Below are 26,530 nucleotides of genomic sequence, written 5' to 3' on the forward strand. Positions count from 1 at the left end.
GGTTCTATTTGTGGCAGCCCCTTATAAGTGCACACCTCTCTTTCCCCTTCACTCCCTGCCTTGGGGCTCAGCAGACCCTGGGTTCCATACTTCCTGGTCAGGAGGTCCTTGAAACCCAAGAAGATCCAACAGGCAGGAGATGTGTGTGAGACCCTAGGGAAGTAGCCAGAGAAGCAGGAGTTGGTGATGGGGGCAGGGAAGAGCAGGCTGAGCTCCCCTGGACCTGAGCCCTGGGCCAGGAAGGGAGAGGGGATGCCCAGCCCTGCAAGGAAGCTGGTGAGGCCCACAAGATGGCGGCATCATGACCAAGAAGCGATGAACATCCAGGGGGCTGGGTTGGTGCGAGCTGTGAGGGGAACCACCCCCATCAAGGCTGTGGCCAGGAGAAAAGTCTGATATGGCCTCAAAAACCACGGGGTTGAGGGGAGGGGGCAGCCCCTTAACCTCTTCACCTCTTTGCCTTTCTGGGCCACCCCTCAAATAACCCAGTTTGCAGTCTGCCCAGATGGTCCTGCCCCAGAGCCTGGCTAGTCAGCCGGGTCAGGGCTCCTGCCTGTGACCTGGGCCCTTGGGAACTGTCCCAGATCTGGGCTCACAGGAGAGGCTCTAAGCTTGGTTGAATGAGACCTTTAAGAACAGTGCTGGAAGACCCTGTCCCTCCTCTGTCTTGTTAATTATGTGGAAGGTTACTGTGTACCTATGGAGGGACTGGGGGTGGGGGGGCCAGGGAGGTGATGACCAAGGAAGTCCTGCTTGGGATGAGGGGGTTGGCATAAGGGACACTGACAGGGCCAGGCCACGTGGTTTGAGGTTCTGACCTGCCTCCGCTTGCAGTCTTCAGGACACTTGGAGGAAGGGCTTGTTTGGGGGCTGCAAGGAGGGCCCAGCTGGTGAGACATGCCAGGCTCCGTAGTCTGTGGGGTGGATGAGTGGGACCCAGGGGTGTGGTGGGGACAGTAGGTGGGAGGAGAAAGGAAGTCCTCAGGATTGTGGGCAGCAGAGAAGAGGCAATGGGGGTACACAGAATCTATGCTGGTGCCCAGTCCTCAGCCACCCCCGCCAGCAGCCAACCCCCATCACGAGACCCCAGAGCCTCCGCAGTCACAGCAGGTTTATTGTCGGCAATAAAGCACCTCGATGCTCTCCCGGGGGGCACAGCCGAGGAGCGGGTGGGGTAGTGGCCAGGAGCAAAGGGGGTGCTGAGGTCCAGACCTGGTCTCCTGGGCCCCGCGCTCCCTCCTGCCTCTCTGGGTCCAAGAAGCGTCAGTCCATCTGGGAGTGGGCCACCATAAAATGTGGCTTCTGGCTGGCTCTGCCCTGGGCAGGAGAGGAGGGCCCCAGCGCAGCCTGGGGTGAGCAGTAGCAATGGCGGTGGGGGCGGGGGGGGGGGGTTGCGGCAGGAAGCAGCCTAGCCTTACAGAGGAGTGAGACCCACTAAAGCTCCCTGGAGACATCAGGCGGGCGAGGACCGGCCAAAGCCTTGTCAGCCCTGGACTTCCAGAGCCCCCAGTCCCCTGGCTCCCCCAGCCCAGGAGGGACCCGGGCCCTGCACCCCAGTAAGACGGACTGAGGCAAAACGCTGAGAATGCGTGGGGGTCTCCCAGCTCTTGGCCGGGTGCAGCGCAGCCTGCGGGGCATCCTCACGTCTGCAGCTCCAGGACGTGGCTCGGCTCTGAGGGCGGCGAGCCGGCTGGGCTGGACCTGTGGGCCTTCTGGAGGTCCCCGAGCACCTGGAGCAGCTCAGCCAGCGGGTCCCCAGGGGCTGGAGGCAGACGCAGGGTCAGAGAAGAGAGGGACACTCCAGGGAGGGAGGCCCCACCCACAATGCCCGAAAAGGGGGCTGGGGTGGGCAGCACCTACCTTCCCCAGGGCCTGTCAGCACTCGGCCTGCCTCTGGGCCCATGCTCAGCTGTCGGTGCTTCTCCCTGGAGGGGAGGACAGGGTGTGAGGCTCCCATGTCCCCACGGGACCCAGGGTGACCCCGGCTGGGCCTCCTGAACTGGAGGGGGTCCTGGGGGCAGGGGGCTGACTTTTCCAATCTACAGGAAGAAACACGGGCCCAGGTCTTGGCTGGCCCCCGCTCACCACCCTCGTTCCTCCTTCCAGCCCCCTCCCTTGGCCCCACCCCCACCCCTCACCCCCCACCACCCCCGCAAAGGCAGTCTGGAAACCAAGGCTGGATGGTGTCACTCCTGTTTCAGAGGGCCCTCGGGAAGAGGGCCAAGCGGAGCCTGAACATCCCCTAGTGTTAACTGGCCACAGAATGAGTTTCCTTCTTCTGGGAACAGGAGACACTGATCTTTTTCTTTCTTTTTGGCCACACTGCAGAGCATGTGGGATCCTAGTTCCCAGACCAGGGGTCAAACCTGCACCCCCATGCGTTGGAAACACAGAGTCTTAACCACTGGCCCACCAGGGAAGTCCCGAGAGTGCTGTTTCAAGCATGGATCCTGACCGGCGTCCACCAATGGCCCCCGGGGCCCCTCAAATACAATCCTCTGTGCGCTTACACAGAGGGAAGGTGAGCAGCCTTCATGCAGACCTGGTGCTCCTTATTGAGGAATTCTACGGGCTCAGCCCTTTGACCGTCTCCCGGATCTACTCTGGGAGAGATGTGTCCCTCTGCTGAGGTCTAACAGGCTCCTCCCCTTCAGGGGCCTTCCAAGTCCCCAGGGGTCAGTTTGGTCCCTTACTCCTCTGCTCATTTACTTCTTCAGCATTTACTAGAAGAAGAGAAATCCATGCTGTTTAAGCCAACAAATGTATGATAATCTGCTACAGCAGCTGCAGGAGACTAATACAGCAGGGGGCTGTGGACAGGTGATCAGGCCAGAGGCTGGAGTTCCTGGTGGGGCTGAAGTTCTGGGCAGCAGGCTGGAATGGGCCGGGGCTGGTCAGAGGCTCTGGAGATGGGGAGGCCCTCAGGGCAGGCCATGCTGGTTAAAAGCCTGGGCACTGGTCCCACCTGAACCCCAGGTGGGTTGGGTTCGAATGGGGGATGATAAGAACCCACCTGCTTCAGTGGCTGCAAAAAGTGGTTTTTAAAAAGTGCCCCATGTTTTCTATGGAGCCAGAGGCTTCCCTGGTGGCTCAGGGGTAAGGAATCCGCCTGCCAAAGCAGGAGACATGGGTTCGCTCCCTGGTCGCACATGCCTCAGAGCAACTAAGTCCATGTGCCACAACTATTGAGCCTCTGCTCTAGAGCCTGGGAGCCAAAACTACTGAAGCCTAGATGCCCTAGGGTCTGTGCTCCACAACAAGAGAAGCCTCCGCAATGAGAAGCCCTCATGCCACAATTAGAGAGTAGCCCCCACTCACTGCAACTAGAGAAAAGCCTGCAAGGCATGAAGACCCAGCACAGTGAAAAATATTTTAAAAAATAAGGTACAAAAATAAAACTAAAATAAGCCAGAACCAGGGCTGAGAACCACTGAATTAAGTGAGTTGGCTGAGGGCAGTCCCGGTGCTCTGAGGGTCCCACGGAAGTGCTGGGCAGATGAGGGGGCAGGGTCAACTGGGGTGGGGATCAACCACAGCCTGACCCTGGGCTTCCACATCCCTTGGCACCTTCATCCAAATGAGAGCCAGCCTCGTGCTGCAGAGATCCAGGCACCCTGCCCTCCCCAGGTGTGGGTGCCCTAGGCAAGAAGGTGCAGGGGCTGGATTAGGAGGGAAGAGAACAGCCACCGTGGAGGAGCCCTGAGCCCCAATCCTGGCTCTAGCCACCCCCCGCCCCCAGCACATCCCCGGGGGCTGCCTAGGCTCCTCACCGCAGTGCAGCCTCCACGCCCAGCAGGTGCCGGTAGATGAGCTGAGCCTCCAGGTCGTGGTCGAGAGGGTCATTCCACTCCTGCAGGGTCACCCGGGACCGCGTCTTGTCACAGCCCAGATCTGGGGGAAGAGAGGGGACGGAGTGGTGGGCAGGCACTGTGAGCGGTCACATCTGACTTCCTGGAACGCGGATGGGGGAGCTGAGGCCTAGAGAGGGTGAGGGGTGGACTCAGGACCCTCCCATTGTGGGGCTGGGCTGGGGGCACAGCCTGGGAGGTCTGGCCCAGGGCCGGTCGGTGGCTCCCACACATTAGGGGGCAGCCTCTCGTTTCCCTCCTGTTCAGCTCCTGAGCGGTAACTGACATAACTGCAGGATGTGGGAGTTGTGCAGGATACAACCTAGGGCGCTGGACCAGTCTCTGGAAGATTCCTGCCTGGAAGGAAGCTGGGAGCATCCAGGAACCATAAGGTCGTGGTGAAAGGAGCCAAGAGGGTTGTGCCTTGGAATGAGCTGGCTCTGCCACGTGCTGGCTTCATGACCTTGGCACAGACATCCGCCCTCGCTAAACCTCTGTCTCCCCCTCTACAGGACGCGGCTACCAGGCCCTGCCTCGTAGCGCCCTGGGGAGCCCCACTGCAGTGATGAGGGTTCTCGCCACAATGTTATAGCCGGAGGCTGCAGGCCAGGCCCACCAGCCAGGGACACGCTCCTAACAAGCTGCCAGTGCTCCCTGTCAGAGCCAGGGCTGGGCATGAGCGGGTGGGCCATCTTCCCAGGGCCTGGACCACGCCGAGCTACGGGGCTCAAGGCTCGGCCTGGCCTGCAGGCGGAGGGGCTCAAAGGGCTGAGCATCCTCTGTGACTGGGGAGCAAGAATTTCGTAAAGCAGATACAGATAACGCATGAAGATCTGGAACCTTCAAGAACTTTGCTGTCCAAGAAGACAGGCACCAGATGCATGAGACCATTCATATCAAAATGAATTGAAATTAAAATAAATTCAAAACTCAGTTCCTCGGCTGCACTCGCCTCATCACAAGTGCTCAACAGCTGCTTCTCTGAGGCTGGCACACATACAGTGTTGGGCGGTACAGACACACACAATTTCCATCATCACCGAGAGTTCTAGAAGCTTCTCTCTGCCATCCCTCTAGGGCCCAAGGCCCAGGGTACCCCCAACCACAGCTCCAGTATTTGGCTGCCAGTGTGGCAATATGCAAATTCAGGAGCTCTCTTCAGCCCTCATTAGCAAGGAATTCCTAGAGCGTGTTGCTCGGAACCCTGGTTCTGCAAGCAGCTCATCAACTGGGCCGGAAAAGGGTTCCCTGGGAAAAGTTTGGGAAGTGCTGGGCTAAATGGCGTCAGATATGGGACTGTGACTCTGGTCTCCTCCAGGGTCTCTGAGGCACCCACAGACATTGGACACACCAAGTGGCAGTTCCAAAGCCAGCGGGTCATAGAAGCCTTTCTGCCCAGAGCACCTGCATGGCCTGGCTGGCCTCAGGAGTGCCCATAGGTGCCCAGGTGGCTCCCAGCTGGCCAGTGAGGTGGGGCTCCAGAGCCTCAGCACTGTGGGTTTCCGGCCTGCATCCCACCTGTCTTGTCCCTCTGGTGGCAGCAGCTCCATTTGTCCCCACGGAAGACGCCAGGGTGGTAGGAGCCCAGCAGGCCAGTGTTGTTGATGCAGACTTTCCGCAGCGCAGACAGCCACTGGTTCAGCTCATTCACACACTGCAGGGGATGAGGGGGAGGGGCGCTGATGAGAGGTCACCGCCTCCAGGAAGCCCTCCCTCCTTGAAGCTGCCCTGCCTCTCAGGACTACACAGTCTCGAGAGCTGGCTCAGCAGCTTTGGGGGAATTAGGAAAAGCTGCCCTTTCTCCAGACGCAGGCAGCCCACACCTAGCACATGGCCTGGTGAATAGAGAGAAGGCTGGATTTCAGCCCCCACTGGCCCCCTCAGCCAAGCCCCTAGGCAGTCCACAACCTGTTAATTATGTGTGGTGGCTCTGCTGTCATCATTTTTTCCCTGTAGCTCTAGATCCTGACCCATCAGGGAGTCCTTGGGGGTTGGGCCCCCTAGGATGGGTCTGTGACCTCCCACCACTGCACGCAAGGCAGTCACTCTGGGGAGCAAAGCACGCCCCCTCCCACTTCACCATCCCCCTTGTCCAATGTCCCTGCTCAAATGCTGCCATCAGAGGCCCTCCCTGAGCGCCCCTCCCTGCTGCAGCTCACTCTGTCCCCTCCCTGTCTCTCTCAGGCTCCGTTGCTAATGTCAACGAAGCATTGACATTAAAATAATGTCAAATATTTTCATTGACATTTAAAATATTTATTTATGGGTCTATCTCCTTCCCTGCGATGGAAGCCTATGAAGGCAAGGACTCTGTTCTGTCTGCCACTGTACCCCTATCACTTAGATTAGTGCCCGGAACCTAGAAAGTACTCAATGAATATTTTTTAGATGAATGAATGAATGAGTGAGTGAGTGGGATAATATATGAAGAGGAGAATGGATTTGCGAGAATAACCCACAGCCACACACTTGCATAAACGTGCGATTGTTATGTGTGGATACATACATACACACTCACAGAAACACACAGACACCAACTTAAGACAAGTTCCAACAAATGTATACAACGTGAAGATTAAAGACACAGGGACACACTCATCTACGCACTGGACCACTCCGAGACCTAAGACTAAGCGTGGGTGCCAAGGCAGGGCCACACGGACATGGGCATGGCCTCCCAGGCACCCAAACCCTCAGAGACACACCCAAGGCCCTCACATCAGCTTTCACACCCACGCTGTGCCTGATACAGCGACAGGCGGTGGGAGGCTCACTCGACCTCCACTCCAGCCCACCCGGGTACTTTCCCACAGGGCCCACACCTTGCACTGCAGGTAGGCAGTCTGAAGCCTGCCCACATCGTCCGTGTAGATGACCTGCATGACGTGGGAGCTGCCGAAGCTCTTCTCCTCCACCTTCTCTGCTGCCCGGATGTTGGCGAGCTTGATGAGGGTGCTTTTCTAGGGGGACAGGGATGGGGGAAGGCAGGCTCAGGTTCCTAGCCGGGGTCACTCCCCTTCCTATTTCTGGGCCTCAGTCTCCCCTTCCGCAGCACCAGGGGTCGGCACTGGGGGTCCAGAGGCCCCACCCTCCCAGGAGCCTGCTCTGAGAGTGACCTCAGCCAGGACAGAGTACAAGCAGATGTGCCTGGCCTCTTGGGGGCCTGAGCATGCCTCAGTGCCCCACCTCGCTCACACCCCTGACCAATAAGCCAGGGCCAGACACTGCAGCCGCTGCCCACCCCAGGATCCCCTAGAAAGAGGACCTTCTTCCTCACGGGTCTTAAGGCACCCTATGGCCGCCACCAGGGGCCTGCCCCTGTCCGGCTTTCTTCTCTAACCCCGATGGACCCTGAGGTGGGCTAAGAGGAAGGGACAGGTGCCTCCAGGGTGTTCCAACCCTTCAGAGCCCCTCTTACCCTCTGCTTCCCTTACCCACCTTGGAGCTGGAGGTCTTGGCAAAGCTGAGGGCCTCCGTGGTAAGGGAGAAGTGGAGCTTCTTGAAGGAGGAGGACATGAGGGGGCCTTTGCCCTTGGTCCTGTAGATGAAGAGCGGCCCCTCCTTCACCGGGGGTGCCTGCAAGCTCAGAGCCCGCTGCAGGTCCAGCTCTGCGGACCAGGGAGGGAAGGCAACAAGTGAGTCCCGGGCAGGGAAGGAGGAAGGGAGGGGCCGGGGCGGGGCCGGGGGCGGAGCAAACTTCAATATCTGGCTGTGGGTGGAGCAGCGAGGCACTAGGGTGGGCGGGGCGGGGCGGGGCGGAGGCGGGACCGCGCCCCGAAGGGCTCACCGTCTTTCTCCTGGATGTCCACAAGCTTGGTGATGAAGTCCTTCAGCTGGGCCACGCCCTGGCGCACCGTGGGCTGCAGCGGTTCCATCCAAGCCTCCTTAGCCCTGGAAGCTGGCGTGTCCATGTTGCCCACGTTCTGGACCGCCTAGGGGTTCGAGAGCAGGAAAGGCCAGGCTCTGCTAGAGTCAGAGGCCAGGCCACGGCCGCTCCCACCAGCCCCCACCTGCACCCAGTCTGTGCTACTCCCACTGTAGAAATGGAGGCAGGGGAGACCCAGGTTCTGCTCAAGGGCCCACACTATCCCACTGGGGAACGGGGTGGAGGGGGAAGGGATGAGTCACAGCTTGCCGTCTTTAGGAAACTTAATAGTTGGGACTACTTGGGCCCAATCTATCGACCTTCTGTGGATTTCACAGCAGACTGCTCCACTGGGTATCCTGGCCCCAGCCTGGTGCCAGCGAGATAAGGGTAGCCTGGGAGTCGGTAGATCTAGGAGTTAGAAGGCCCCGATTCTCCCAACAGGCTGTGCAACCAGGTCTTGGGCACCCTCCAACTCGTGGACTTGTTCCCTTAATCCATGAGATTGAGCGACCATGAGAAAGCTATGAAAACTGTGAAGTGCAGTGCCACAGGAGGGTACCGGCGGCCTGCCACAAGGCGTTCCTAGAGCCAATGGGAAACACAATGGGGAACCTGGCAAGGGCCCCAGTCCAGCGCCCAGCTGGGCCTCTCCCGCCAGGGTCCCCAGCCCCGGACCTTGGCCAGCAGGAGCAGGGTGCGGCTGCTGCGGGCGTCCGCGTGCCGCTCCCGCAGGTGGAAGAGCTTGGGCGCCAGGATGGCAGGAGAGATGAAGCGCAGGCACAGGAAGCTGGTGACGGCGATGAAGGGCACGTTCTGGGGGGGCGCGAGAGAGTTGGGGGCTGGACTCCGCGAGGCCTGGGCTCTTTTGACAGCTCCCTTTCCCTTTGGGACTCTCGCCCTCGCTCCCCGTGACCTTCCCGAGCCCGGACCCAGCCTGGGCTTCTAACCATCCATCAGGCCCCTTCCTACCAGGCCCTGAGACACCCGCCCCTTCTTTTCCCGCCCCTTTCTCCCCTCCGTCGAGCCCCATCGGCAGAGGGCGCACCTCGTCCTGGGCGCTGGGGAAGCGCTCGCGCACGCGCCGGAAGAGCTGGCGGAAGGTGGCCCGGACCACGGCGGGGCACGCGCGAACCGAGCGGCTGAGTGCGCTCAGCAGCGCCCCCAGGTGGGCACGCAGCGTCTGTGCGCTCTGCTCCAGCACCTCGGCCTCGGTCTGCGGGCGGTGCAGCCCAGAGCACCTGAGTGGGCCCCGGGGGCAGACCCGCCGAAAGATCGAGGTCAGCGCCTGCACCCACGACTCGGACAGGGGCGCCCGGAGACACGGGTGTAGAAAGACATCAGCCGAGTCAGGGACACAGTCAACGCACAAGTGGGCATCGCGGACGAAAGGCCGACTCAGGCAGAAAGAAACACACGCACACTTGCAGAAAGGGCCTGACCCGTCCCCCTGTCCGCCCCCCGACTCCACCCTCAGGGATCACCCCTGGCCTCACCCTACATCCTTGACCTCCACCTTGCTGGGGTCCAGCTCCACGTACTTCTTCTCCTCAAATACCCTGTCAATGATGGGGCCCAGGACTCCGTGCAGATACCGCATCCCTGCCACCTGGGGGCCACGGCGAGCCGCGTTGGTCCCGTCTCCCACCTCCAGCGACCCGCCCTCTCTCCCCGCATCCGGCCTCCCAGCTACCATCTGCCTGCGGTAGCCACCCAGGGTAGAACCTGGCAACACAGGGGAAGGCTGCTTAACAAACTGCAGCCACATGAATGAATGAATGAAAGGAATTCTTAGCCTTAAAGGGCCCGGGACAAGAGACGGATGAGTCTAGTTTAAGGCACAGCTCTGTCTCTTGGCCTCTACAAATCTCAGTCTCCTCACCTATAAAACAAAGACAGTATACCATGCAACCTCACCTTCAGAAAAGACTCCATGGATTTGGAGGCCAGAGAGTTGCTCCGGAACAGGGTGTTCGCCTCACCTACAAGCAGAGGTTCCCGTGGGTAGGGGGTTGGGAGAGTGACAAGGCTTTCAGGAGGAGGATGGAGGAGCCTGGGACTGGGGGCTCCATGCTGGCCACTCAGTAAAGAGCCTCCTGGCCACCTGTCAACTCAGCGCCCCATCTCTGCCTTTTGCTTTTCCCTTTACTTCCGAATCCAACCCGTCTCCCTCCTTAAATGGACCCATCGGCCTCCTGCAGGAGGACTCCAGGATTTCTCCCCTCCGAGCACCCCTGGAGTCAGAGGCTCCTGGCCCCCCACCCCCACCCAGTGACCTCAGACGGGCCACTCCCTCCCAGGCCTCACTGGTGCGGCTCAGCTCCAGCTGAAAGAGCAGGTCCAGGAAGTCTTTGGCTAGTCCCTGCCCCAGGAAGAGCTTGAGCAGGGTGGTGGCCACCTCCTGACGGCACTCCGTGCTGGTCGTCTCCTCGATGAGTGAGATCAGCTGCCCTGGGCCCTGAAGGAGGCGGCAAGGAGAGGCGGGGCTGCAGAACGCACAGAGGAACCCCAACCCTTCCCTCTGAGGACCGCAGAGGACCACGGGGAAGGGGGGCCGCTGTCCCAAGGGACGGAGGGGCCCAGAGCACTGGCTGGCTCCCTACCGTTCTGACAACTCAGATCTGTGCTCTTCAGAGCGTATTTAGAAGGACAGGGAGGACACACCTACTGTCCCTGAACCTCCCACCTTCCCCCGGGGGCCCCCTCACCTGGGCGCCCAGCTTCACCTCTCGGCACAGCAGCTGCACCAGGGGCTGGTAGCAGCCGGATGGCAGCACCGTCTCGTCCCGCAGCCGCACCTCCAGCTGCAAGGAGCCCAGGTGGCCCCTGGAACGGGCAGCCCGTGACCTCTCCACCAGGGACCCAGGTCGCCCGGGGCCGGCCCTCTTCCCCACTGCCTCCGTCTTCCCTGCCGTCCTTCTGAGCAAGCCGGCCCTCCACCGGGCACTGTCTCCCCCCACCTCCCATTCTCTGCCCCAGCTGTTCTGTTTGGAAAGCCCTTGCTGCCTCCATCCTCAGGGGAGCACCATCTGTCTTCAAGGCCTGGCTCCCTGCCACCTTGAGACTCCTGAGGACCCCAGGCGTCACCCGTGTGGGCGTGCTGGGCTCCCCAGCCTCAAGTCTGTCAACTCCCAGAAAACAGCTCCCCCGTGTGTTTATATTACACTGGAAGCAAATCCCCAAGCTTCATGACAACCTGCCAGGGGAAACTGAGGCTCAGGCTGGGTAAACAACTTGCCCCATTAGACCTAACTTCCAAGCTCCCCTGTTCTGACCCCTCCTGGGGAGGCTGCTGACCAAGGCTTGACAGTCTATAAAGCGCCACCCACCCCCCCACCGTTGCCTGCAGCACAGCCTGGCTAAGTGACAAGCGACAAGACCGCCGCGGCTGGTTCTATGGAAATGTCTTGGAGTTGGACAGAGTGTCCTGAGGAGGGTGTGTGTGGAGGGTCTGGGACCTCCTGTGGACACATGGAACTGAACCATTCGAGGTGGGGGACACTGCTGTTCCTCCACTTACGGGCTGAGGAGTGGGCAAGGGGGCCAGAGGGCTTTCTTGATAGGGTTGCCAGATTCACCAAAATAAAAATACAAGGCACTCAGTTACACTGAGTATTTTAAATAAAGTTGTCTCATATACTTCATGGACATACACTAAAAAATCAGTCCAAGGTTTATCCCAAACTCAGCTTCACCAAACATCCTGTATTTTATCTGGCAACCCCATTCCTGGAAAACTGGGGGGAGAGTGAGAGCTATGGCTCAGGGACACTGACTCAGAGCTCTGGGGACTTGAACTCTGGTCTAGGGTCTGCAGAGACACCCTTAAAGGGAAAGTATCTGAAGGCTTGTTCTAGAATCTGCCAAAAGACTGAAAGCAGGAGACTTGTACTGCCTTGGAGCTCTGAGGTCAGGGCTGAGTCCAGGACTGTCAGAAGGGGAAGAGGAGAAGATGCTGTCCTGGCGGACAAGGGCTCAGGAAATCCAGGGCCGATCACTCACCCCTGGCCAGCACACCTGCCTGCCTGCTGGAGCCGAGACTCAGCCTCCCAGGGCCCAAACCCGCCACCCCTGTGGCCAAGCCCCAAGCACTCACTCTTCCCGCCGACTCTTGGACTGGTCAGGCTGCAGCCGGAACCAGCCCTCCTCCCGCTGGGCCGCCCACAGTCTCTGCACGTTGACCGCCACCTGGGAGTGGGACAGAGGCATGGGTTGATGGCGGGGGAGAGATGGGGACAACCCAAGGCTGGGATCCTCATTTCTCTTCCTTGCCCACCACCGTTCTTCTGAGAGGGGGTACCTGCTGAGGGTCCCAGAGCACCCGGGGGGTCCCGGGCCTCCTGGGTGCCCCTCTGCGGGACAGGATGGCTGGAACGGAGGCCGGCAGGGGTGGCCTGAAGGGTCAGGGTGCTCACTTTGCCCAGGAAGTCATTGCGGCTGACAAGGTCCCAGTCCCAGGCCTCCACGCACAGCACCTCTGCTGCCCCCTCCTCCAGCTCGAACTCAAACGTCTCGTTCCAACGTGGGTAGCATGACTTTTTCACGATCTGCCCCAAAAGAGATCACTCATCACTGGAGGCGGGCTGACTCCACCAGTCTCCCCAGGGCCAGCTGAGCGCAGGGCCACCCCACACACCTCCCTTGGGTTCCCCACAGGGGCTCTGAGGCAACATCCCCGCCTTGTCCACGCAGAGGCCCGGAGATAGCAGAGGTAACGATTCAGTGTCCAAACACCTACTCACTTCTCAAGTGGGGAAATCGAGGCCCAGAGTGGCTAAGACACTAGTCCAAGGCCACACAGCAAAATGGTAGCAGGTTGCCCTGAGAACCTAGGTCTTGATGCCCTCCCCACCAGGGCTGAGCCCCCCACCCTGGCTGTTTCCCGGAGTTGAGAAAAAAGCAGTGTGGGCAGGGGTTGGACTTGGCAGATTAACCCCTAGGTGGGCAGACTGTCGCGGCCCTCCCAGGCCAGGAGTGAAAGGCACCAGAGACCACAGGAGCTGGCACCAGAAAGTCTGGGACCCACTGTGCACCCTGGGAGAGGTCGCCCTGCTTCCCTGAGCCTCCTCTGAGAGACTGAAGACCTAAGCTGACCTCCCCGGTGATGGTGAGAAAGGATGAGGCAATGAGGGCCTGGGCGGGTCCCCGAGACCTCCAGCCTCCTCACCGAGGTCTCCTGCGTGCGGCCGTTGTATCGCACTCGGACAAAGGGGTCAGATGCACCATTCCGGTCCTTGGGGGCGAGGTCCCTGCAAGGCAGCAGAGTACCCACTTGTCACCAAGCCTTACCCAAGTGGACACCCCCCACCCCACTGTGGGGTAACCCTACACCAGGCTGGAAAGGCCTGGGCGCAAGCTGGGAGGCTGTGGACAGTGTCCCTCCGTCTTCTGGACCCTGACTCCCACTGCGTTCACCCCATGGACCCCCACATGTAACCCACACCAGGCTAAGGGTCCTCCAAGGCCCCTTCTGACTCCAGCAAGCTGCTGCATTGGCTCGGGGGGGCAGGGACGCCAGGCGAGTGTGGCCTGGAACAGCATGGCCCAGGGGCACCTCTCCCTGCCCTCCGTTCCCAGGGCAACGCTCACCTCTCTGAGCCTCGGTTTCCTCATCAAGACAGTGGAGAAGACAATCCCTTGAATGGAGGTAATGGGCTCCTAGAAGGCCTGTCCCCGAAATACCCACCCCTACTAGAGGGGGGCCCTTGGGCAGCAACCCCCACCCCCTTCCTGCCCTCTCCCCATAGCTGGTCCTTCACCAGGACCAAGTCTGGCCACGGCGCCCCCAGCTTAGCACCCTCTTTGGAAGAATCACGAAGCCCACCCGCCTTCCCTTCCCTGGAAATATTTTCTGCTCTTTTCTGTCTTTTACAGTTTATGTCTCTTGTGACTGCCTCTTTTTCCTCCTCAGAACTGCCTATTAAAATTCCAGAGCATGGCCTTGAGAATCTGCCCAGAAACATGAGAAGAAAATGTTCTTCCTGCCTCTGCAACACAGGCAGCTCCTTAAGGGGTCAAGAGCAGAGGACAGTGGGGGATAAGTCCCCTCACACACCAAAGGGGGGTCTGATTGACCGCTGTCCACGCCCCTCGCCCCCAACCTCGTCACTTGTTAGGGGAGGCCAGGTCATGTGTGCGTGTGTGTAAGCGTGTGAGCACTCAGGTTACAGACAGCCTGGCCTGGGCAAGGCTGAGGACGGAGGAAGTGAGTGGGCAGAGGGGTGGACGGTCAGTGAGGATGACAGGGCGTGAGGGGAGTGACTGTAAGTCTGCCCAAGTCCAGCCCTTTTCCCTGGGGCCAGGACACAAAATAAAGCCCCGCAGAGCCACAGGCCTCACGTTCGGGAGGCAGGCCTTCCTCCCGAGCGGCCAGCCGCCCCACGGGGACTCCGCAGGTGCCGGCCGGCTGGTGTGTCCCTTCACGGGTCACTGGTGGAGGCTGGGCCACCCCCGCTCCCGCCCCAGAGGCAGGCAAGGACCCGGTGGAGGCGGGTCAGAGCCAGAAAGGAAGGTGCTTCTCACGGAGTGTGTGTGACTCACACTCAGGCCCAGACAGGAGTGGAGCCTGCAGCTAAAAATACCCTGGTGGGGGCGGGGGGTTCCCTGGCACAGGTGACAGGCTCAGCTTCCCATCCAAGTCACTGGCCCTCCTGGGGAGAACCCCACCCCTTCCCTCTGGAGGTTTTCAGCAACTCCTTTCACCACCACCCCCACCACCCTACCCTACCAAGGACTCCCCGCCAACCCCCCAAGTCAGGCCAAGTTCACATTGAAGTTAAACCCAGGGGAAGCCCAGTCCTGGCACTGGGGCTGGACGATCGGGGAGCAGGGTCCCCTCCCCCCTCCCTCCCACAGCTCTAGGATGCCTGAAAGTCCAGCATCAGAGCAGCATCCTTGCCCCTAAGAGACACAGCCTCCCACGGGGTCACCGGGGAAGCATCTTCATGTCCCCAGTTCCCCCGAGAGCCTGCCGTCCACGGAGAGGAGGCCTAGCACTCACAGTGGGTTCCTCTAGTTTCGGGGGGCCCCCTGCCCAGCTCCCCATGGCTCACCTGGCCTCCAGTACAGAGCAGCGCAGTCTGCAGGCCCGGGTCCCTGGCACCACCTCCAGCCGCAGGTGGATCTCGCCCTGCACCTCCTCATCAGGGTCGACCTCAGTCAGGTGGGCCCACCCGCTGAAACCTGAGGGGCCGCAGCTCAGCCAGGGGCCTGGCCCTTCTCCCGCAGTCCCCCCAGGCTCCCCGGGCCCCTGCGCGATCGCCTCGGGGTCCTCTCAAGCTCCCGGGAGGCCGGGGCTGCTGCCCCCAGTGGCAGGTGGGGACACCAAGGGTCAGGAGCTGAACAGCGGCGGGGTCAAAGTCCAAGTCCAGTGTGGTGCCAAGCTGCATCTGGTGGCCCTGCCCCTGCCCCATTCTGGGACCGGCCTCTCTGCCTCAGTTTCCCCATCTTAAGAACAAGGAGAGTGGGCTGCCGGGAGGAGGATGTGACAGATGGGGGTGCGACAAGGGGATGGCATCACGGGGGCCACCGGCCCCTGAGCAGCCAGCTGGGGCCATAGCAGGAAAGGCCTCAGGCCTGGCGGGGCCAAGAGGCCCCATGAGTCAGCAGTGGCCCCCCCACCCCGCCAGGCCCGCCCCAGCCTCACAGATGGGAGCAGGTGTGTGCCGGGGAGGCCCCTCGGGAGTCACGGGGGCTGCAGAGCCTGAAGCACCTCTGAGCTCCTGGTCTGAACCTTCACTGGCAGATGGTGACTCAGCCCAGGGAGGGCAGCACCGGATCACACGGCCAGGCTGGGGCACGGCTGACCCCTCCAAACAATGTCAGCATACCCTGGATCCTCCAGGGCTCACTAGCCACGCCCTGCTCCAGGCCAACCCCCCAGACTTAGGACACTGGGAGCCAGGCCGAGGAAACATGGTGAGGTACACAGCCAGCCAGGCTGGGAGGAGGGGTCCCCACTCCTGGACGATGGAGCATAGAGAGGCCCCTTCCTCTGTGTGCAGAGGTCTCAGATCTCACCACTAGCGGCCCTTCATCGCCCTGGGGGGATGTGGTCCCAACTAGGGGGACAGAATGGTCCCAGCTACGGGGCAGAGGCCAGGGAACAGGCGATGCAGAGGGCCATGGGCCCTTCTGGGGAGGGCAGCCACGGCTTTCCTGAGCATGGGGCCTGACGGAGCCCAGAGGAAGGTCTCAGAGCAGGGGATGGGCCAGGGACTGGGCAGACTGGGGGGGGGGGCAGGGGACGAGAAGCAGGCGTGGCCTCCGTCCTGGGGTCTTACCCTTAGGGTGAGCGGCAAGCGTGTCCCTGGTAAGGCAGACCTTCCCGATGACGTCATCCCGGCTGGAGGGTGGAGAGAGAGCACGAGCTGGGCAGGGCTGGTGCAGAGCTCGGGACCCCCAACTCCACCCCGTTCAGGGCCCCTCATGGGAGCAGGGAGGCTGACACTGTGGTCACCTACAGGAGCCTACACGGAGCAGGACCCATGACCCTTTGGCAGACCCTCTCGGGGGCACGGACCATGGTCTGCACATGAACTTACGTGTGTGCCCACCTACACGCCCAGCTCTTCTCTCCGGGTGCCCGTTTCCAAGCTCACATCTCCATGCACACACAGCCCAGCACACACACGCACGTGTGATGGGGTCGGAGCATAGTGAACCCTCACACATGGACACAGACGCTGCACATCCAAGCCCCGCACCCTGCAGGTCCCCCAGGCTCCCCCTCCTTCCAGGCTGTAAACAGGAGGCAAAGTGACCCACAGTCCTGGAGAGGGACAGAGGGCCGGGTCTGGGCCCCAGGTGGGGAGCGGGGTTCCACCCACCTGAGAGCATCCTCATCCATGACGTAGAAGGCCACTGAGTGGAAGGTGGGTGGCAGGTGCACCTGGTACTCCTCGCCCCAGAAGGGGCACAGGGTCTTCCACACAGTAGCTGTCCTGCAGGAGACGACCCTCAGCACCTGCCAGGCCACCCGCAGACCCCGGGCTGGGACAAGGCAGTGGGTGCTGCAGGGCTCGAGCCCACCCATCCCCACATCCCCCTCTGTTTCCCGGAAAGGCTGCTCTGCGGGGTGATGATTCTCCCTGTCCCTCCATCGTCCGCCATCCATCATCCCCTCCTGACTGTGCTCTCTGCCCTAGGTGGGGCACTGGCTGCATCTATCAGGCCATTTTCCATTTGGGGAAACTGAGGCCAGAGTTGGCAGTCGCTGGCTTCAGGTCACACAGCAGGATAACGGCAGACCCAGGACCGGAAGCCTAGCTTCCCAGCCTCCCCTGGCTCCTGATGCTGAAGAGACTAGCTGAGGGTGGAGGCAGGGGGATAGCCAAGCTGACTCTGGGGACAGATGGTCCTCCTGCGGGGGAACCTGAGAGCCAAGGTCTGGAGCCTGCCCCACAGAGCCAGCTCTGGTTCATCCCAGGGCAGAACCCTCAACTCATAGGGCTCCAGACACTTCCCTGGTGGTCTAGCGGTTAAGACTTTGTGCTCCCACTGCAGGGGGCATGGTGAGTTCCATCCCTGGTCAGGGAACTAAGATCCCGCATGTCGTGCGGTGTGACCAAAATAATCCCCTCCCCAAAATTCTAGGGCTTGGCAGGGTAAGCTGAAACCCTCCAGGGACCCGGATGAAGACTCAAGGGATCACCTTCACCCCAACCACTTCTCGGACAGGCCACTGGAACTCTGGGGCCTTGATTTCCCTGTCTGTCCTTGAGACAACTCGAGCAGTCAGGCATCACCTCACCCTGCTCCTCCCACCCCCCACAGTGTCCGTGCTCCGGAGAGAATCTGGAAAGAAGCACTCTGTTTGCAGGTGGGAAGCACTGTGGGACTGACGTGACGGCCTTGGCTATTGATCAGCAGTGGGCACCCCAGTGGGCAGAAGAGTGGAGCGGCTCTAGCCATGAACTTTGGAGGCAAAGGCCTTCGTGGGAGAGGGTACCAGACAGCAAAGACCCTGCCCAGGATCATGGGGCCCACGGGGAGAGGGATACAGCACAGGGGAAGTGGCCGTTCTGGGCAAGTTAGCTTTTTTTTTTTTTTTTTTATTGGGATGTGATGCTGTTGTATGGAGCTCATTGTAAGTATTAAACGGGCTGCAAAAGGTTTAGCGCGGGCCTGGCAGAGTCCATCCTCCCTGAGTGACAGCTGTGGTTACCAGCCATTATCCTCTGACCCTTTGGCCGGTTGTAAAGTTGTCAAGAGGAACAGAGTGGGTGGGAGGCCCTTGGCTGAGCGCCCAGCCCACAGTAGATAATCCCTCTATGGGCGTTAAGGTCAGCAATTAACAAGGCTAGTCGGTCTTTTCTCACCTCCCAGAAGGCTGTCAGGCTCTAATGGGCCCCAAGGAATCAGAGGCTCCAAGCCCTGGCCACCTCCATGCAAATTTCACACGCCCTTAGATGGGGGAGTTGGGGGCGGGGCAGGAGGAGTGGGCGGGGCGGGCGGGGCGGGCGGGGCGGGCGGGTGGGGGCGGTACCTGATGATGGGCTCGTTGTCCACCTTCACGATGCAGTAGGGGTCGCTGCTGCCGGTGCTGCGAGAGAGGGGAGGGGCTGACGGGGGCGGGCGGGCCACGGGCACTGCTCCTCCCACCCCAAGAAAAAGGACAGTCCAGGCTGAGGCACCAGGTCCTCGGCTGGGACCCAAAGACTCCTCAGGCTGAAAAGTGTGCCCCCACTCTTGGTCTAGAGGGGGCTGGTGAGGCAAAGGCAGGAACCTGCACCAAGGCTCCCCGGCCACTGCTTCTCCAGCTCGGGACAGGGTGCTTCTCCGTCCTGCCGGCTCCCACAGCCCCCAACCCTGCCTCGTTCAGGGGAGGACAGAAACAGAAGTCACAGAAGCCCCTCCACCACATCAGTCTTTTCTCTGAGCTTTGGTTCCTGCTGTTCCTTCTGCCTGGACTGCCTTCCCACTCCTCCCAAGACCCCTCCCCAGGCCCCCTCTTCTGAGAGCCCTCACCTGTCCCAGGGGCTGGGAGTAAGGTCTCCCCTCCCATTCCAGCACTGCTAGTGATGTACTATCATCAGTTGCCTCCTCTGCCTGACTATAACCCGAGAGTAGGGACCACTTCTGTGTTGACAGGGCTTGGTACAAGATGGGGTCCCCGTGAGTGTTTGTTGAGCGGAATGAATGAATGAATGAAAACAGCCATCAGCCTCAAGCTCCCAGCCATCTGGGAAAGAATAAATAGGGAAGGCAAGCCAGGATGGCTTGGTTCCTCCTGTCTCTGTTGGCAGGGGATTCCTGGGGTTGAGGGCAGCCCTGGCCAGGCCCAGGGTTGCTCCTGAGCAAGAAGCGGGAGTGGATTTTCTCCAGAAGTGCCCTTCAGGTCTGTGACCCATAAAAAGGAAGGAGATTTGCTTGTTGGAGGTTGGGGAATTCCAAGCCCAGCTTCCCTACTCAAAAGGGGATCTTCCTGCAGAGGAAGCTACTGGACACAAAGGTTCTCCTGACACCGATGGGAAATGTATCCTAAGACTCAGTCCCTCCTCCCTGTAGACTGGGACCTGTAACACCAGCTCACAGGGTAGCTGACCAGATGTGAGGGCAAGCCCCTAGACTGTGCTTAGCCCTGGACTCTGATCTTCTGTTTGTAACCCTCTCCCACTGTTCAAGAGCCCTGCCCCCAGCTGGGAAACTAAGATTCCACATGCCTTGGAGCAACTAAGCCCCATTCAAGGCAACTACTGAGCCCTCGAGCCACAACAGGATTCGGTGCACCCCAGCTAGAGAAGATCCCATGTGCTGCAATTAAGACTTGATGCAGCCAAATAAATAAATAAATATTTTTGTAAAAAAAAAGTGGGCATTTAAGGACCTGAGCCTCACAGTGGTCCCTGGCCAGCTGTTGGGATTTGTGCTCTCTGCCCTTGGGCTGGGCCCCTTCCCACTTCTTCCCCAAACCACTCACTGCTGCTGCTGGCCCAGCCTGGCTCCTTGCAGGACCTCTATATTTAGGGCCTTGGCAGTTTCCAGGCTGTAGAAGGGGGAGGATCAGGGCAAATCCTGAAATAGCCCCAGGACCGTCCCCAGGGCCGCTGGGCAAGGGAGCCAGCGGGTCACCGGTCACCATGAGACTCAGCTCCTCTCTGGCTGTCCCAGGCACCCGAGGATGGGGAGGAAGCAGGACAGAACCAGGCAGGCTCTGGAAGCTGTTCAGGGAGCACCGCTGGGCCCTGTGCCCTTAAGGGGACTAAAACCCTATGAGTGGAAGTGGCAGGGAGGCAGGTGGCCACTGTGTGATGACCGCCCCTCTTCCAAACTGTCTCAGTCAAGATGGGTCACCAAGAATGAAGGCGAGCTCCCTGTCCTTAGAGGCATCCAAGTGCCAGCTGGAAGGGATGTTGCTCAGGAGTCAGGCTGAGGGCTCACCACCATCACCCCTGCCTCCAGCACTCAGGGAGAGCCTCCTGAGATCTCTGAACCCCTGCCATGCCTGAGCCAAATGCTTTGCATGGCATTTGCGAGGCTGGGTCCCCACTGAGCCCCACAGCAAGCTTGCAACCTGGGTCCAGCTAGGATGCTTGGCCTGTCAGCAGCAGAGTGGGTTTGAATCCTGACTTCTATCCCTACCGGCTGTGTGGCCTTGGCAAAGGACTTCCACATCCTGACCCTCAGTTTCCCCATCTACAAACATTTGTTGTAGCATTTGTTGGCGCAGTATTCGGTCACTCAGTCGTGTCTGACTCTTTGCGACCCCATGAACGGCAGCACACCAGGCTTCCCTGTCCTTCACTATCTCTCAGAGTTTGCTCAGATTCACGTCTGTTGGGTCAGTGATGCCATCCGAACATCTCATCCTCTGTCACCTCCTCCTCTTGCCCTCAATCTTTCCCAGCATCAGGGCCTTTTCCAGTGATCAGCTGTATAAGGTAGATATGAGATGACTCATTGGAAAAGACCATGATGCTGGGAAAGGTTGAGGGCAAGAAGAAAAGTGGGCAGCAGAGGATGAGATGGTTGGATGGCATCACTGACTCAATGGATGTGAGTTTGAGCAAACTCCGGGAGACAATGAAGGACAAGGAAGCCTGGCATGCTGCAGTCCATGGCGTCGCAAAGAGCTGGACACGACTTGGAGACTGAACAGAGGACTACATGGGAAAGGTCCTCAACACATCTGAATCTCCTCTACCGTGGACCAGGTGTCCCCGAGGGCGCCGAGAATGCTGAGACGAATGAGTCATGGTTCCTGTGCTCAGAATCATGTGACACAGGCCACCCACAAAGGAGCAACTGGTACCAAGGACTTCATCCTGACTCCACCTGACCCAAAGTGCTACAGGGCAAGGAACCCTGCCCAAGGGCACCAGGAAAAGCTCTGGAGGGAAGGAGAAGTTTGGAAGGGGTCCTGAAGGATGAATAGGAGTTTTCCAGAGGCCCCCAAAGGGAAGTGCTTGAAGGCGGAAGACTCACACGTGTGCGAGAGCAGGGCTGTGGAGGCCAACAGCCCAAGTGTGAGGGGCTGAGGCAGCGCGGGTTCACAGCTGGATCTAAGAGATGGTTGATGAGTCAGAGCTGCCTATACCAGCCACTATGGCGAAGACAGACCAAGGGAGGGGAGGGGAGAGGAGTACACAGGAGGGCAGGGCGAGCAAAGAGATTCTGGAGGCAGAAGCCACAGAACCTGGTGACCCCTCTCCTGGGGATGGAGGCACCTGCCAAGGAGTCCCTCACCTGCCCAGAGGCAGGGCTGGGCTGCGGAACCGGGCACCACGGCTCCCAGGTGGGCAGAGTGCACAGTTTCACCGCCCTCGGCTGCTAAGAGCCTGGAGTCAGGCACTAGGGCCAGCGCTGCAGGGATGGGGAGGGAGGCGACAGACGGAGGGGCTGCACCTCCCAGCCGCCACCAGCCGGAGGAGGCCAAGCTGACCTAGATACCGGTGCCAGCATGGGGGGGTGGGGGCGGGTGCTTGGAGGCTCGGCCTGGAGACCGAGACCCTTCTCAGAGCTCATCTGCCTCCCCACTCGAGATACCACATTCCCAGCTCCAGCTCCCCTCCCTTCACACAGCGAAACCCACTTTGACACAGCCCGCCCAGCACCCTCCCTCACCCATCACCATGGCAACTGCTGAGCCTGGCCTCCTCAGGCCCAGGGGGACTTGAACTGGAACTGCTCATGGTGTGAGCGTGCTGGGAAACTCAGGGGACCACTGTGCGCAGGAGGGAGGTGCCTGAGCCCCCTCCTCCTGCCCCCCCACTCCCGGGTCCGCCACCTCTCTGCATCCCGGCACCCGCTGAGGAGCCGGGGGGTGGGGAGGCTGCCGGCCAGCAGACTTTGGACCCTAGGCTGCCTCCGGGCTCCCCTGCCCCCGCCCCTCCTCCAGGCAGCCAGGCCCCTCAGGCTTCATACTTTCCATCCCTCCACCGAGAGGGATTTCCACCTCCAATTTACTTTACAGTGGGGAAACTGAGACTTGGTGGACAGTGAGCCGCCTAAGGCTCATAGGAGGGAGGCGGCAATGGGTTCAGACAGCTCAGCTCTGGCATCTACTGAGAAGGGTGGAAGGGGGGAGAAGGGGGAGGGGGTTTGCTTTGGAAACCTCAAATCTGGCCAGGGGCCAGGGAAAGTCCTAGATGTCAGTGCTTGTAAGGACCCCTAGGAGTAACACCTTGCTCTGCCACCTGGGGCCAGCATCTCGCAGTTCCCGGGGCCTCCGTTTTCCCACCCTTAAAATGGACCAGTGACAGCGGCCTTGCTGGGTGGTTTTAAGGGTTAAAGGCTGCTGCTCAGGCAAAGCTGAGGACGCAAGAACAGCGAGTCCCCAGCCACTCCATCCCGCACAGATCCTGCCTCTTGACCAATAGGTCTACTCTTCAGACCGGTCCCTCCCTTTTCAAAGGCACAGCAGCAAGCCCCAGGGCAGCCCCTGGGCCCCAGGGCATTTCGGGTGCACAATCCCAGCAACTAAGTGTTTCAGAACAACTGAGGAAGACCCTTCGTTTTAAGGGGGGCACTCCACCCCCTCCAGCCACACCCCCCGCAGTGCACAGAGACAACTCCTTTTCGATGTCTCCCCCATGCCAGCTCCAGTTCTATCAAAGCCCCTTCCGCTGGTGGGCCGCCGTCTTCCCTCCCCGCTCACTGAAGGCCCCTTATAGACCCCCCGCCCCCTCCCCAGTCCCGGGCCCTTCCCTGTCATCCCCTGTCCGGTGTTCCAAGCAAATCTCACTGTCCCTATTTCCCTGCCTGTCTCCCACCGCAGCCGCACTCGCCACACCCTCGCCACCACTGCTCTACTTGTGGGCGGGCCGTGTAGACCCCAGAAAGGTCAGACGGGCATAAGGAGCAGCACCCCTCCTGGAAAGTTGGGGTTCCCATCCTCAGCCTTGCTCACATGTCCTTGGCGGGCAGGTTCTTCCCCTCCACGATGCGGATGGACAGCGAGCTGCGCTTGGCCATCGCGGGTCCGCGACGCAGGGTCCTTGGCCAGGGGAGCCGGACGCCAGGTTCCAGCGCAGCGGCCGGCAGGCGGGCGGGCGGGCGAGCGCAGGACTGGGCGCAGGAGTGGGGCGGGCCCCGCGGGGCGGGGGAGGTAAAAGCGGGGGCGGGGGAATCTCATCCACTTCATTCACCCCCGCCCCCGCCCCACGTGCGGGGGACACAGCGCCCGGGCGGACCAATCGGCCGCCGGGGCTCCCCAGGGTGGGCGGGGCCGGCCCGAGCCGCGGCGCCCATTGGGCACCTGGAGCTGTGTAAGGGCGGGGTCCGCTCCAGGCGGGGGCGGGCGATGGCTGGTCCGGGCTCGCTGGAGGGAGCGGAGGGGCGAGGGGCGCCCCCCAGGCGAGTGGAGACCCAAGGCCCCAGGTGACGTGCGCCAGGACCCGCGTGGGCCACGGGTGTGGTCCGAGTGTCTGTATCCAGGCGTTCGAGGGTGTGGGCCCGAGTGTGCGCTGGGAGGCGTGAGCAAGCGCGGGGGATGCACGGGTGGGATCGAGCGAGGAGGACAGCGCTGGTCCCCGGTGGCTGACTCGGGGAGGCCCCTGCAAAGGTGTAAGTTGAACGAATGAACAATCGGATGAATTTAGCAAACAACAGGCGTGTTGGTGTTAGAATCGCGGGGACCCAGAAGGAGGTGAAGCGGGGCAGCTCAAAGGTTCCGGGGATCCGGAGCTGTGGGGATTTGTCTGAAAGATCCGGATTATTTGGGGGAACCTGCTTGGGAGAAGGGAGCGTCCTCAGTTGTCATCTCATTTTCGCCTTTTACACGCCCGGAGTGGGAGACTGGATGAGGCAGGCACTCACGTTCACAGAGGGAAAATTATGTGCTGGAAGGTCACACAGTTGGCCCCTAGTGGGGCTAGGCTAGGCCTCCCCAGAACTTCGCGCCTGACTGGGAACCTTTCCACGCGGGCAGGATCCTTCTCCCAGACTCCGTGTGCCCTTTCCCAAATCTAGAAGTCATAATCCGGGTCTGGCACAGTGCCAACTGGCCCTGGCAGCTGACTCGGGGGTGGGGGTGTGGGTGGGTGGGTAGGTGAGAGAGGTATTACCCCAAGCATGACTGCAGACTTGAGTCCTCACTCCAGCCCCACCGGTCCCTTGCTGGGTGATGCTGGGTGGCTTCCTAGACCTCTCTGAGCTGGTTTCATTCCATCACCTGCAAAGAGGGAGCACTGACACCTACCAAAAGCACCTACCAAAAGGACACACTATGTATGGGGGTGCCCAGCAGGTTCTATTTTCTGTTACATTTTGTCTTTTCCTGTTTTGTTATTTATACACTTACATGCATGCTTTACGGAATTCAGAAGGCATTGAAGGTTTACAGTGCCTTCAGTGAAAAGTCAGTCACTCTTCTCTCCCAGCCACACAAATTCCTTCCCCCGAGGCACCCACTAGTCCTGACACTTTGTGCATCCTTCTGGACTCAGTCTCTGCCTACAGCAGACATGTATTTTGTTTTCCTTTTTATACACAAACAATAGCTTAGTGGTTACTCTGAGAGTTTCACTTATTCTGTCTCTGGGAGCCATGCATATCTGTACACAAAAAAAGCATTCTTTTTCTCTTGGCTGCTTACCCAGTTTTCCTTCATGTGAAAGTCCATCCATCACATCTTCGATGTCCCCTGTCGGTGGATGAGCAGAGTGTCACCATCATTTGCTTTCACCCAACAACAGCATGGCCCACACGTCATTTTGCACGTGAGCACACGTAGCCAAGAATGAATTCCTAGAAATGGAATCCTGGGGCCAGAAGATGTCTGTGGGCGGGACTTCTGCAAGATTTGTCAAATTTCCTGTTGTGGTGGTGGTTCTGGTATACACAGCCATCAACATACAGGAGAGTGCCAGCCCCTCATGCCCTCACCAGCATGCTGGTTATCAACCTGCGATCTTTGATGAAGTGATCAGTAGGAACAGGATGGTTTCTCAGGGTACCTAGGGCCATTTTTTCAGGTAGTTTATCAAGGCCATTATCAGTCATCCTCAACTGCCCCCTCTGACTGGTCATCCCTCAGGCTTGTTCCCCCACCCCTGGATTTGGACCAGACCGTCTAGGGAATAAGAAGAAGCTCTGTTGGCTTCTTGGTAGATTGGGGGCCCACTGCCCCCCACCAGGCTGTACTGAGGCCTGGTTGGTGGGTGGTGGGCAGGGAGGGTCACTGCCAAGTCTAGTGTTTGGTGTTGCTGCAAGGATATTCTGTTCACCTAGCCGGGAGACACACCCCAAAGCCAAGCCAAGGAAGCCTAGGCTTCAGGACCCAGTCCTTGCTTACCTCCAGAGCTGGGGAGCTTTGTCGTCTAGTCGTTCAGTCACGTCCAACTCTTTGTGACCCCATAGACTGCAGCGCGCCAGGCTTCCCTGTCCTTCACTGTCTCCTGGAGTTTGCTCAAACTCATGTCCATTGAGTTGATGAGGCCTTCCAACTATCTCATCCTCTGTCGCCCTCTTCGCCTCCTGCCCTCAATCGTACCAACACCAAAGGCAGCTCTGTCCATTGTCAAACTATTCCAGCGGTGAGCACAGCCTGGACCCCCACTCCCTGAGCTGCCACATGGTCCTTGGGGCCTAAACCACGACTGTTCTCCTCAGAGCCTTCAGCCTACTCATCTCCAGGCCAGGCTCCCCTCCCCTACTATGAATTCTAGACCCCAGGCTAGAATTGTCCCCCAGAGAACCTCCACTTTGTCACAAGCGCTTCTGGACTGTAGCTTCCAGAGGAGAGTTGGGCCTCCCTTCTGTGTTCTCTGCTCCATGGAGCACACATGAACAGATCCTCCCATTTTCTGGGCGCTAGACCTTTAATGATATCACCCACAATCCCCTTAGCTTTGGGGGGCCACGCTTCCCTGGTTGCTGATCCCAAGCAACACAAACCAGCTGTGACTAATACAGACAGAAAGGGGTTCATTAGAGGCTGTTGAGTGTGTTACGGATGCTCAGGGAGAGCCAGAGAACCAGGTCCAAAGGCCACACCCAGTCAGGAACAACGCCCCAAATCACATGCCAGAAGTGGCTTGGTGTGGACACCCCCACCGCTGCCCTGGCCAGACCCCTCATCTCACACCGACACTGGATCCTGGGTGCTCCCACCACAACTGCTACACGGCCGCTTCCCGTGCCTGCCCATGAAGCTGGGAGGGTGTCTGTGCCTGGGGGAGCGAGGGAGGCCTGCCTCCAAAGTGGGGGAGGAAGACCTGGATAGAGGGAGGGGGTCCAGGTGCTGGGCACCCCGAAAGGTGACAGTAGTCCCTGCAGGATCTTGAACTTCTCCACGCTGCACCCACTAGATGCCACCTAGCCCCCGCCTGCCCACGGAGTTTGTCATTTGGCTCCCATGACAGTCCTCTGAGTAGGT

The 26,530-nt window shown here is 60.0% G+C and overlaps 1 protein-coding gene across 4 annotated transcripts; it reads right to left on the reverse strand.

Annotated features, from left to right (window-relative positions):
• Nucleotides 1–35: 35 nt before the first annotated feature.
• On the reverse strand, nucleotides 36–26,530 carry RASA4B (RAS p21 protein activator 4B). 4 transcript variants are annotated; one of them, XR_014073305.1, is made up of 24 exons: nucleotides 23,063–23,328; nucleotides 18,200–18,256; nucleotides 16,542–16,655; nucleotides 15,996–16,057; nucleotides 14,766–14,895; nucleotides 12,881–12,962; nucleotides 12,129–12,260; nucleotides 11,810–11,901; nucleotides 10,422–10,539; nucleotides 10,021–10,171; nucleotides 9,631–9,695; nucleotides 9,210–9,322; nucleotides 8,762–8,954; nucleotides 8,392–8,529; nucleotides 7,636–7,780; nucleotides 7,287–7,456; nucleotides 6,671–6,808; nucleotides 5,367–5,502; nucleotides 3,771–3,978; nucleotides 1,861–1,925; nucleotides 1,645–1,762; nucleotides 1,213–1,317; nucleotides 819–914; nucleotides 36–153 (listed from the first exon to the last, which is right to left on the reverse strand). XR_014073305.1 is itself a non-coding variant. In XM_081557781.1 (24 exons), the coding sequence occupies exons 4-24, from the start codon at nucleotides 23,125–23,127 to the stop codon at nucleotides 1,641–1,643; spliced, it is 2,409 nt and encodes an 802-aa protein (XP_081413907.1). In that variant the 5' UTR covers nucleotides 23,128–23,708; nucleotides 24,219–24,325; nucleotides 24,749–24,796; nucleotides 25,448–26,530; the 3' UTR covers nucleotides 1,325–1,640. The 4 variants fall into 4 exon arrangements, 3 of the variants coding, with proteins under 3 accessions (XP_081413906.1, XP_081413907.1, XP_081413909.1); XM_081557781.1 differs by lacking the exons at nucleotides 36–153; nucleotides 819–914; nucleotides 1,213–1,317 and adding exons at nucleotides 24,219–24,325; nucleotides 24,749–24,796; nucleotides 25,448–26,530 and having other exon boundaries at nucleotides 1,325–1,762; nucleotides 3,771–3,891; nucleotides 23,063–23,708; XM_081557780.1 differs by lacking the exons at nucleotides 36–153; nucleotides 819–914 and having other exon boundaries at nucleotides 1,097–1,317; nucleotides 3,771–3,891.

Source organism: Giraffa tippelskirchi, chromosome 13 (assembly GCF_054371585.1).
Source record: "Giraffa tippelskirchi isolate mGirTip1 chromosome 13, T2T-mGirTip1v1.2.pri, whole genome shotgun sequence".
NCBI lineage: Eukaryota > Metazoa > Chordata > Mammalia > Artiodactyla > Giraffidae > Giraffa > Giraffa tippelskirchi.